This window comes from Eriocheir sinensis, chromosome 23 (assembly GCF_024679095.1).
Source record: "Eriocheir sinensis breed Jianghai 21 chromosome 23, ASM2467909v1, whole genome shotgun sequence".
In the NCBI taxonomy this organism is placed as follows: domain Eukaryota; kingdom Metazoa; phylum Arthropoda; class Malacostraca; order Decapoda; family Varunidae; genus Eriocheir; species Eriocheir sinensis.
In genome coordinates, this window is record NC_066531.1 from 8,508,362 (window position 1) to 8,521,185 (window position 12,824).

Consider the following 12,824-nt stretch of genomic DNA (forward strand, 5'->3'; position numbering starts at 1 on the left):
ATTTGATTAAATTCATTTAAAGGTATTAAGTAGCTGACATATGAGAGGAAGCGAGAAGTCTTGAGAGTGTGTGCTGCGCAGATATGAGGGGCGGGGCATAGGCCTACACCCTGTCCAGTTTCAAATGGAAATAATATAGTACTTTTAGGATAAATTTACTGATAGATAGAGAGGTTTTGAGAAACGTGAGAAATAGAGCGCAGTTTGGTGCAAGATGCTCCGGGCTCGAAGATAAATTGAACCAGAGCATTGGACCGAAGGACCGCCGGTGACCGAGAGAACCTGCCAGGGTTGATGAAGCCGGGGGGGTGGGAGGGATGGGGAGCCCGACGTAGGGGAGTTACGCCAGGAGGAAGGATGGGGAGAGGGAAGGATGAGGATGAGGAGGCCGACGATAGGGGAGTTACGCCGGGAGGAATGATGGGGAGAGGGAAGGATGAGGATGGGGAGGCCGACGATAGGGGAGTTACGCCGGGAGAAAGGATGGGGAGAGGGAAGGATGAGGATGGGGAGGCGGACGATTGGGGAGTTACGCCGGGGGGGGAAGAATGGGGAGAGCGAGGAGTAGCTTCCTCAACATGAACGAGCTCAGTAGAGCATATCGTGATTATTTGTAGATAGTCCTCATCAGTGTCATGGATTCCGTCAACTGGAACGAGCTCGTCTTCCATGGACATGGCCTGTTCCTTCACATGGTCGTCATTATTTTCCATGGAGATGGCCTGTTCCTTCACATGGTCGTCATTATTTTCCATGGAGATGGCCTGTTCCTTCACATGGTCGTCATTATCTTTCATGGAGATGGCCTGTTCCTTCACGTGGTCGTCATTATCTTCCATGGAGGTGGCCTGTTCCTTCACATGGTCGTCATTATCTTCCATGGAGGTGGCCTGTTCCTTCACGTGGTCGTCATTTTCTTCCATGGAGCTGGCCTGTTCCTTCACGTGGTCGTCATTATCTTCCATGGAGGTGGCCTGTTTCTTCACATGGTCGTCATTATCTTCCATGTAGGTGACCTGTTCCTTCACATGGTCGTCATTATCTTCCATGGAGGTGGCCTGTTCCTTCACATGGTCGTCATTATCTTCCATGGAGGTGGCCTGTTCCTTCACGTGGTCGTCATTTTCTTCCATGGAGATGGCCTGTTCCTTCACATGGTCGTCATTATCTTCCATGGAGATGGCCTGTTCCTTCACATGGTCGTCATTATCTTCCATGGAGATGGCCTGTTCCTTCACGTGGTCGTCATTATCTTCCATGGAGATGGCCTGTTCCTTCACATGGTCGTCATTATCTTCCATGTAGGTGGCCTGTTCCTTCACGTGGTCGTCATTATCTTCCATGGAGGTGGCCTGTTTCTTCACATGGTCGTCATTATCTTCCATGTAGGTGGCCTGTTCCTTCACATGGTCGTCATTATCTTCCATGGAGGTGGCCTGTTCCTTCACATGGTCGTCATTATCTTCCATGTAGGTGGCCTGTTCCTTCACATGGTCGTCATTATCTTCCATGTAGGTGGCCTGTTCCTTCACATGGTCGTCATTATCTTCCATGTAGGTGGCCTGTTCCTTCACATGGTCGTCATTATCTTCCATGGAGGTGGCCTGTTCCTTCACATGGTCGTCATTATCTTCCATGGAGGTGGCCTGTTTCTTCACATGGTCGTCATTATCTTCCATGTAGGTGGCCTGTTCCTTCACATGGTCGTCATTATCTTCCATGGAGGTGGCCTGTTCCTTCACATGGTCGTCATTATCTTCCATGGAGGTGGCCTGTTCCTTCACATGGTCGTCATTATCTTCCATGGAGGTGGCCTGTTCCTTCACATGGTCGTCATTATCTTCCATGGAGGTGGCCTGTTCCTTCACATGGTCGTCATTATCTTTCATGGAGGTGGCCTGTTCCTTCACATGGTCGTCATTATCTTCCATGGAGGTGGCCTGTTCCTTCACATGGTCGTCATTATCTTCCATGGAGGTGGCCTGTTCCTTCACATGGTCGTCATTATCTTCCATGAAGATGGCCCCAAAAAAACTACTTAACCTAGCTCAATATACCAAACGGCATATGAATGTACATTCCTTGGACTTCAAGATGGCGGTCTTGTTTGACAGGTACGCATATTTACCAAGTCTCTTATGGTTCAGCATAAGGAGAAATTAGGACCAATCAGCACGCGCGGTGAGCGCGGGGGTGCTGGGGGGGGGGGGGGGGGGGGGACTGGCCAGGCCGCCACCCACAAGTAAAGAAAATGGAATTAACGGGTAACTTGTTCCTTTGGGGCGTGACAAATCTGCTACAACGTATTATATTTGGCTGTGTGTGTGTGTGTGTGTGTGTGTGTGTGTGTGTGTGTGTGTGTGTGTGTGTTTACCTATTTGTATTTACCTATTTGTAGTCTACAGAGCCCGAGCTAAGCTCTAATAGTCCCGTCCCTATATCTACCTTCATCCAGCCTTTCCTTCATTTGATGGACACTGCTCGCCTCCATCACTTCTTCCCGCAAGCTGTTCCAGGTGTTAATACTTCTATGTGGAAAACTATACTTTTTCAAGTTACTCAAACAGGTTCCTTTATTAAGTTTCTTTCCATATCCTCTCAGCCCTCACGTTATCGCGGTTCTCTATCCACCTCATCAAACTTTTTTTTTTTTTTTTTTTTTTTTGTGTGTGTGTGTGTGTGTGATGTCTGCGGTGCCTGTACCCTCTTACCACCTCCCTCTTTACACCCTCTTCCCTTCCCTCTAACCGCTTAATCCATATCCAAACAGTGATTGTAACATCGTCTGTATCGTCACTGCGGTGGTAATAATCTTTCACATTATATTTACTATTTTTGGAATCTATTACTATATTTGTTATTTCTAAGATGCAAAATGTGAAATGGACAGAGGCAGGATACAAAAAAACCCATACTGATAAGGAGGGAAAAATGTAATTGGCAGGGTACAAAAAAAAACATACTGATAAGGAGGGAAAAATGTAATTTTGCGAACGTGTGAATTATTGTTAGTACTACTACTACTACTACTACTACTACTACTACTACTATCATTATCAGAAGGGAAGACAAGGAAAACAATTCCTGGAATTTGTTCGGTTTCATGTCCACTACCGTGGGATTTGGCATTGGCCACGTTGTGGAGTACATTATAAGAACCTAAGAACATAAGAACATAGGAGCCTGCAAGAGGCCGGTAGGCCGAGGCAACTCCTTTTGACCTGTACGAGGCAGCCTCCTTTATGAGCCAGGTTTCTCCGCCGTTTTGCCCTAGTTTGCGGCAGACAATCTGGTCGCCGTCCCTTACCAAAGAGCACTGCTCCCCTTGGTTTTCCTGGCCCTCTCCTGGCAATGAAAGTAGGCTGGCAGGGAATTTTCCCCCCTTCCCTCAACCTTCGCCATAATGCTACCACCTAAACTATGTAAGAGGGTGTTCAGTTGGTTAGGATTGCTTACAGTTTCCACTCGCCTCGTCGCTTTAGCTAGGGCTGCCACAGCATCCTTATTGCCGTAGTTCTTGAGTGATTCGTCTATAGCAGCCATAAATGCTGCCGTGTCAAGGACCTGCTGTGGATCAGCACCATCACCATCATCGCCATTACCTTCAGCACCATTACCAGCAGCAGGCTCAGGCTTCGCATGCTTTCCCCTGCATCCTTTGCGTCGTTATTTGGCTCCAATAAGCCTCTGAAGAAACTTTCTCCACGAACATTACCTTCTATACAGAAACGGTCACTAGCCATCGCCGGTTTGCTGGAGTGGAGACGAAGGTTTGTGGCAGCACCGCCATGCTCAATTCAGCACAGGCAACTTGGTGCTTGCAAAGAGAGCCATTTTCTCCTTTGCTGCGCTGGCAAAATCCGGTAATTATATCTACTTCATACTCTAAATCACCTGCGGATTGGCATTTGACTTTGTATTTGTCATCGCCTAGAGGGCTTACGTCTTCAGGAGGCAGTACACCCATCTTGAAGGATTTGACCTTCCGCCTCCCACGAGCCACATCCACTAGTGTTTTCTTCATGTAGCTGTCGAATATCTCAGCCATGAATATTATCAGTTGCGTCGTATTATATCCCTTGCACCTGAAAGAAAGGATATATATATATATATATATATATATATATATATATATATATATATATATATATATATATATATATATATATATATATATATATATATATATATTGTAAGAAGTGGAAATGTAGAGAGGAAAAGGAAGATATAGTGGGAGACGAATGGGGGAGAGGAAAGGGAGGGTGTGTGACCTGAGTCTTGGTGCGTGACCTCAGACTAGAGTCTAGAGGGGTTAGTCATCCACTGCACTCTACCATGGCAACATGTGGGGAAGGGTTTAGTTTTGAAGAAGGAATTTTTGCTACAGCTACAACGGTGAAGGACGACATTGTGCAGATCCGCTTAAATGTTAAAACGAAAGAAGAGTTCGTGCGTTGGAGGACGCTGTACATGGAGAGAAACAACACCTGCTTCAATGTTAACCCTGCGTTACTTTGCTGGGGTTTCCAAACATGAGTACTCCCCTGGGGTATTTACTCACCCCAATACAAAAATATTTATAATGTTACTATTATGTAAAACATAGTCAATCTGTTGATTCAGGACATATCTACAATCCCTATTGAACAGTTTGAATCGCTTGTAGCTGGCTGATATTAATATACAATAATGCAATAAAATAAATTATAAAACTAAGGAAAAATTACCAAAACTTAGATTCAGATCACATTTATTTTGAAAATATTCACGGGATACACCATTTTGTGTGACCCTTTAATATTTATGATGAATATTAACATTAAAAAATTACAAAATAGGCAAATCTCCCTTATAAACTACATGAAATGAAAACTTGAACTAAAGACATAATTATTCATTGAAATTAAAGTTAATATAAATTTGTTACATAAACATAAACATGGTTTCTTTATCAAAAGTAAACACAAAATGTTTCCATGAGTTGAAATGAAATAAAAAAATGTGAGCTCATTGCATAACATTGAATTAGTTACATAAATTTAAACATGGTTTCTTTATCAAAAGTAAAAAAAAATGTTTCTATGAAATGAAATTCGAAAAAAATCAGTGTGAGCTCATTACATAGCATTACATTCACTCTGATTCACCACTTACTGCTGTATTCTCACAATCTATGCAACTCACAGTCATCTTACTGTGAACCTTGCAAACATGTTTCCCGCAAGTGCTACATACTGTTTTCACCTTCCGATCCTTTGACCTGGCACAAAATACACATCTCTTTGCTTGGCATTGTAATGTCTGTGAGCTTGTTGAGGTTGTTGCATCTGCAGCTTCAGGAATAGTCTTGCAATCCCTGTTCTGAGACCTTTTGGCAGGCGGATGTTCTGGAGTCTCCTCTTTAGAGTGTCCTCTAATAGCATCATGCATACTTCCTTGATGAATTTGCGGCGCTTGAGTTTATTCTGTGGGTTGTGAGCATACAGGACATACGAATTTACACAGACGATGTTCAGGAGAGCAAAGAACACAGTTAGAGGCCAACGCCGGCTGTTTCTAGAAACGCTATACTTATCCATCATCATGTCGACCACATCTACGCCTCCTTTGGTTGAATTATAGAACGTGATGATTTCAGGTTTCTTGGCATCACCTGTAGCTTCGTCTATCCTGTCATCATGGTGCATGCTGCTAACGAGCACCACATTGTTCTTCTTGCTCTTACTATTTGGTATGTATGAGACTAATGTAAGGTTGTCTCCAAATCCAAACATGCTGTCCACAGGAGGTCTATTCTTTGTCACCAAGAATTCTGGAGGAATCTCCCTCTTGTTCATTCTGAGGGTCCCCACAGCAGTCAACTTATAGTCACGAAGTAGTGATTCCACTAGTGGATAGCTAGTATACCAATTATCAAATGTTACATTTCTAGCAGACCCAGAGATGTCAGAAATAAGTCTTGTGACCACGGCCTGTGATGAATTGTACTGCTTGTCAGCCTTGAATGGGCCATCTGGTTGTGTTCCGGCATATATCTCCATGTTACATACATAGAATGTTTGTGATCACACAGTGCATGTATTTTGATGCCATATTTGGCTGGTTTGCTGGGGATATATTGCCTAAAGGGACAATGGCCCCTAAAGGCTACAAGCATTTCATCTATAGTCACAAATTCTGATGGGGTGTAGCTCTTTTGCAGTTTTCTACAAACATCTCAAATATTTGCCTAACTGGGGCAAGCTTATCCACCCTCTTTCTTTCCTCGCGTGTTGTTTTGTCGTCAAATCGTAGACAACATAACAGAAAACGAAAGCGATCCAGTGACATAGTCAGCCTGAACACCTCGATACCAGTACTATCTGCTTTCCAAATATCAGCAAGGTGCAGCCTGCTAGCATGATATGTACCAGCTAACATAAGTAGACCAATCAGTGCCTTCATTTCGATAACATCAGTGTCTTTTGTTCTGTAGGACTGAGCATACTTCCCTTTCTGCATAGCGATCATCGAGTTAGTATGCTCTACTAATAAACCAATTATTTCTGGAGTGATGAATACTCCCCAAAAGTCTGCAGGAGAATTGGCATTTAGAGCTGGTCCTTTTAGTCCTGGTGTAAATTTGATAACATTGCTAGAACGGGTACGACCTAGCAATTTTGGAACATTCTTCTTCCACCATGTTGTTTTATCTTTTCCCTTCCATCCATCAATTTTTGGCTTTTTTATTCCCTATCTATATTACACAGTAGGCTACCGATATACAATATGCATTTATCTCGACCCATTTTCATTTCCCATGGAAAAAAAAAGAGTGTATATAAGTCATAAAAAACATACCTGCGTTAGTCTGGTGGGGTGACTGAACACCCCAGAAGGCCAAAGCGACGTCTACCTCCCAAGACAACTGACCCACAACTGAGCAACACTACATATGACACACCCTTCATGAGTCAGGAGAGTACTGGGAGGGAGAAAAAAAAATAAGTTGCCAACTAGGAATTACGAGCAATTAAGCAGAATTGGGGTGCCAAAACACCCCAGGGGAGTAACGCAGGGTTAAGCATGAATACCTCGCAAAAGAGAGGAAGGTCCTTCATCAAAAACTCGTCTGCCACCATGCTGTTTGCAGCGTTGGAAAAAAGAAAACGTTTACTGGGTGTATGTAACAAAGTTTTACAAAAAAGAAACACAAAGGAAGATGGATGATGATCCTGAGTTTTCCTTTATCAAGTGGTTTAATTCTATTGAACATTTAAAAATAAATAAAATAAACTTTAATGTACATGGATAAATATGTAATATGTGCGTCACTCGTTTAATGCCTCGCTTTTCAATTTTCAGGAATGACTGCACCTCAGGCTGGACAGTTCCATCTAATCTGGAGAAAATGGCCATTTGTGATGACTTATTCGCGCAAGCCAACCATGCAATCAACCCATCTCCTCGTTCCATTATCTACATGAGGACATCTTGGCTGAAAAGTGAACATGGTGGTCTTCCAGATAATCTATCGATGGCAGAGTCAATCAGAAAATATGCCATGAACAACCATGAAGTGACACTTATTGAGGATATTAAGGAAGACCAATTCTGTGCTGTTCTTGTGACTGTCTTCATGATGAGAGTCAATACCAAAGTTAAGTATTAGATATGAATGTAAAGGGGAAGAGTTGGACTATGTTAGGTAAATGTTCAGAGAGTTGCCCATCTCAAAATTTGATACACTGGCTATTTATTTCGGGCCAAAATATTGTGCTTTTTTATTTGGAGATAGTTTTTTTCTTCGGAAACTACTAAAAAGTGACTTATTGCAATTTCATCATCCACAGTCACAAAATAGCTCGCAGAGGGTTTAGAGTGGGGGAACATATTTAAACTATCCCAACCGAACTTTACGACCTTTACAGCTAACAGGGGTGCTTCGCCCCCCTCGATGCGATGCATATATATGGGGTTCAGAATGCATGGAATAATGAGATCTAACTCATGGTTAGGGTGAGAAGTACCACAGTGAGATGGGCAACTCTCTGAACATATACCCTATGCTATCCATGGCTCTGGAAATTACTGTAATTAATAACTTTTTAAATACTACAGCCATTTACTTTTTTTCTGTGACTTTATGCTGGCGACTTTATACCAGTTCACGGTTGAATTTACTTCTTATTCTCACCTTGTGGTTTTTTTTTCTTTTTTTCTTTACAACAAAGGAGACAGCTCAAGGGCACACACAAAAAAAACAATAAAAAAAAAGCCCGCTGCTCGCTGCTCCCAAAGAAGAATCAAAAGAGGTGGCCGAAAGAAAGGTCAGTTTTGGGAGGAGAGATGTCCTGATACCTTCCTTTTGAAAGAGTTCAAGTCGTAGGCAGGAGGAAATACAGATGAAGGAAGATTGTTCCAAAGTTTACCAGCGTGAGGGCTGAAAGAGTGAAAGTGCTGGTTAACCCTTGCATAAGGGGTTTGGACAGTATGGGGATGAGCATGAGTAGAAAGTCGTGTGCAGCGAGGCCGCGGGAGGGGGGGAGGCATGCAGTTAGCAAGTTCAGAAGAGCAGTCAGCGTGAAAATATCGATAGAAGATAGAAAGAGAGGCAACATCGCGGCGGAATTTAAGAGGTAGAAGACTATCAGCAGTAGGAGGAGAGCTGATGAGACGAAGGGCCTTAGACTCCACTCTGTCCAGAAGAGCTGTGTGAGTGGAGCCCCCCCACACGTGAGATGCATACTCCATACGAGGGCGGACAAGGCCCCTGTATATGGATAGCAGCTGCGCGGGGGAAAAGAACTGGCGGAGACGATACAGAACGCCCAACCTCGAGGAAGCTGATTTAGCGAGAGAGGAGATATGAAGTTTCCAGTTGAGATTTTGAGTTAAGGATAGACCGAGGATGTTTAGTGTTGAAGACGGTGACAGCTGAGTGTTGTCAAAGAATAGGGGATAGGTGTTCGGAAGATTGTGTCGAGTTGATAAGTGGAGAAATTGAGTTTTTGAGGCATTGAAGGACACAAAGTTCCTTCTGCCCCAATCGGAAATGATAGCAAGGTCTGAGGTTAAGCGTTTTGCAGCCTCTAGTCTGGAGTTGTGTACTTCTTGTTGAGAGGGTCTTCTATTGAGAGAAGTTGAATAATGCAGAGTGGAGTCGTCGGCGTATGAGTGGACAGGACAGTTTGTTATGGAAAGAAGATCATTGATGAATAACAGGAAGAGAGTGGGTGATAGGACAGAGCCCTGTGGAACGCCACTGTTGATAGGTTTAGGGGAAGAGCAGTAACCGTCTACCACCGCAGAGATAGAACAGCCGGAAAGGAAACTGGAGATAAAGGAACAGAGAGAGGGATAGAATCCGAAAGAGGGCAGTTTAGAAAGCAAAGACTGGTGCCAGACTCTATCGAAGGCTTTCGATATGTCTAGCGCAACAGAGAAAGTTTCACCGAAACGGCTAAGAGAGGATGACCAAGAGTCAGTTAAGAGAGCAAGAAGATCGCCAGTAGAACACAACCTTGCGGAATCCATACTGGCGATCAGATAGAAGGTTAGAAGTGGAAAGGTGCTTTTGAATCTTCCGGTTAAGGATTGATTCAAAAGCTTTAGATAGACAGGAAAGTAAAGCTATACGGCGTTAGTTTGAGGGATTGGAACGGTCACCCTTCTTAGGCACAGGCTGTGCAAAGGCATACTTCCAGCAGGAAGGAAAGATAGATGTTGATAGGCAGAGACGAAAGAGTTTGACCAGGCAGGGTGTCAGCACAGAAGCACAGTTTTTAAGGACAATAGGAGGCACTCCATCAGGTCCATAAGCTTTCTGAGAGTTGAGGCCAGAGAGGGCATAGAAAACATCATTTGGAAGAATCTTAATAACTGGCATAAAGGAGTCAAAGGGGGGATGAGTAGGAGGAATATGCCGAAAATCGTCCAGGGTGGAGTTCTTACAGAAAGTTTGAGCGAAGAGTTCAGCCTTAAAGACAGATGAGACGGCAATGGTGCCGTCAGGGTTAAGGAGAGGAGGGAAAGAGGAAGAAGTGAAATTGGAGGAGATATTTTTGGCTAGATGCCAGAAGTCACGGGAAGAATTAGAAGAAGCAAGGTGTTGACATTTTCTATTAATGAAAGAAGTTTTGGTATGTCGGAGAATAGATTTGGCACGATTCCGGTTGTCACGACTCCAGCAATGTAGCCTCCCGTGGTCGTCAGAGGCAAAAGGTTTCTCATCACAGAAGACGACCTGCTCCCAAAACGTTGCCTCTGCTGGGAAATATTCGAGCGCAAAGCCTCGGCGCTCCTCCCCGTTGGTGGCTTGGTGGCGGGCGTCCGATGATGCAGGCCAGCTTCATGGAGTCTCTTCCTCACCGTGTGGACTCCTACATTGACCTCCGTGTTTGCCTTTACCCTGACTGCCGTGGTGAGAGGATTTTCTGTGGCTTCGTTGATGATGAGGTCGTCTTCCTCATCGATGGTGTGACGAGGACCTCCAGGTCTTCTCCTATTTTCCAGGCTGTTTGTCTCTTCGTGCCTCTTTTTCCACCGCTCAATTGTTCTTCGGTTGACATTCAACATCCTGGCTATGTCTTTGGTCTTTATATTAGCATTAGCTAAATTAATAATGGTTTTCCGCTGTTCTACGGTAGTCTCTCTCCTGCGGTGACACGCCATGGTGCCGTGTGCAAGATGGCGTCGTGTGCATTCAGCCTCCGGTCACGGTCAAGCGAGCGTTTGTGAATGCATGTTATTATATCATTATTTAGAATTATGAAAATGACGCAAAAGTAAGTGATTTTTTTTTAATTACGGTGTTCTCATGATTTGAGTATAACCTTGGAAAATATTTATTATATACTTTTAATCTCTAAATAACTAAGAACTTCTGTTTTCTAGTTTCCAAGTGAACGATATTCTGGTTGTCAAAATGTTTCGTCCGTTACTTGTAAAACGACGTGATTTGATGGTTGTTTCTCTTTTTAAAGTGTATATAAGTTGATTTGGAATAATAATGAGCATTAACAGTGATAGGAAGTGCCTCAACATAAGATTTGTAACGAATTTGAAAACTTTCCATATTCTAGTTCGTGAACGAAAATCAACGTAAGGTGCGACATCACTCTTGCTCGCGACTGTATTGCAGGCGAGGGAAGCCCTTGGGAGGTCCGAGAAGGCGGCGTGTTGCTGAGAGGTTACAAGAGGACTGAAGGAGGACCACCGTGGGCGAGTACCACGTGGTGATCAGGGTGCGGCTTCCGCTTCGCCCATCTACAGCTAAGTACACTTCTTGCATAGGATAGTATAATCCAGTTAGCTAGGTAGCTGTGTGCCTGGAATTAATTAATTATTCCTTATTTTCCAGCGAGTTTTCCTTGTTGCTTTAAATAAACTTAAGAGCAGGTTCATCTGGTCTTTGCTTACCCTATGTAGTGTGACTGGTCAAAAATAAGTGACTTAAAGAGGGCTGTGAGTCTGAGAACTCAATTTTCAGATACTTTATTTTATATTTTTTATTGCTGAGAATTTTACGAGATCTTCAGAAGTCCAGACCTTTTCAAGAACCCCACATTAATTGGCGCCCGGAACAGTAACCTGACCTCACACTCCATAGGAGAAGTATTGGCTGTTAGGCTCGAAGTATTTATCTAGCAAGATGTCTATATCACAGTGGAAACAGAAAGCGGAAGAGTTAGGGTTTAATGCTAAAGAAGCCAGAGAGTACATACTCAAAGAGAAAGAGAAAGCGAGAGAAAGAGAAAGAGAACAACATCAGCTAAAATTATGGAAACTGGAAGCTGAGAGAGAGCGAGAAAAAGAGGCCCATGCAGTAAAATTGGCCGAGCTAGCGGCGAATAATGGGATTGATAATAACTCTCAGAGTAATAAAGTAGTTTCTCCAAAGCTAAAGCTTAATCATTTCAAGGAAGGTGACAAGATCGAGATATTTATAGCGCGATTTGAGGAAGCCGCTAACTTAATGCAGTACGAGGAGGTCACCAAGCGTGTGCAATTCATGAGTCTTTGTGAAGGTAAAGCTTTGGAGGTGATTCATAGATTGGATGATAACTCTCGTGAGTATAAAGATATGAAGGAGGCATTATTGGAAGCTTATGGAATGTCTGTTGATGATTTAAAGAATCAGTTCTCCTCTGCCTCCATAAATGACGATGAGACAGCAATTCAATTTGCTGCTCGCCTCAATGGGTACTTAGAGCAATGACTCAAGAAAGACGGTGCTGAGGAGACAGTTGAAGGTGTGAAGGACCTAATATTGCGTGCGCAGTACGTAAAATCCTGCCCAGATGAATTAATCACGAGGCTCAAAATAGACAAGGTGGGGAAATTGGAAGTTATGAAGGAAATGGCTAATTCCTATTTTGAGGCCTGCGGTAGGACGAAAAAGCCTGTAGTTAAAAGCAATAACATGCCGAGTGATGCCCCTGGAAGAAAGATTGGTTCCGGCGTCGTCACCCCTGGTGCATTTAGCCGCGCGTGGCCTTCAGCCAAAGGTAGCCAGAATTATGCACCGCGTCCGAAAACTGGAAGTTATGGGTCGCGACCGTATCAGGGTAACTACTCTAAGTGGCACAAAAATGCTGCAGTAAGGCAGGAAGGTAATTATGGTAGAAAGCAGGGTTCGCCACCACATGCGCCTTCCGTAAACGGCCAGTATCGCGATGTGGCGCAGAATCAATGACTATTGGCCGGATCAGCCACAAATCAGTACGATGATCGGTTGAACTTGAGTAAAGGTTGGGTAGGAGACCGAGAGGTCACGGTGATGAGGGATAGTGGTTCTACCATTTGTACTCTGAGGCACAGCTTAGCCAGGAGTCATGAATTCA

General features: G+C 43.7%; 1 protein-coding gene across 1 annotated transcript; it reads right to left on the bottom strand.

The window, feature by feature from the left end:
• Positions 1 to 1,150: 1,150 nt before the first annotated feature.
• On the bottom strand, positions 1,151 to 10,557 carry LOC127002572 (glutamic acid-rich protein-like). The gene is made up of 3 exons (XM_050868653.1): positions 10,351 to 10,557; positions 1,239 to 1,982; positions 1,151 to 1,168 (listed from the first exon to the last, which is right to left on the bottom strand). The coding sequence occupies exons 1-3, from the start codon at positions 10,555 to 10,557 to the stop codon at positions 1,151 to 1,153; spliced, it is 969 nt and encodes a 322-aa protein (XP_050724610.1).
• Positions 10,558 to 12,824: the final 2,267 nt, after the last annotated feature.

Coding starts and splice junctions, on each gene's coding strand:
- LOC127002572 (XM_050868653.1), bottom strand. CDS start 10,557: ATGTTGAATGTCAACCGAAGAACAATTGAGCGGTGGAAAAAGAGGCAC. Junction 1,983..10,350: donor TCAATGTAGGAGTCCACACG/GTGAGGAAGAGA, acceptor GTGAAGGAACAG/GCCACCTCCATGGAAGATAA.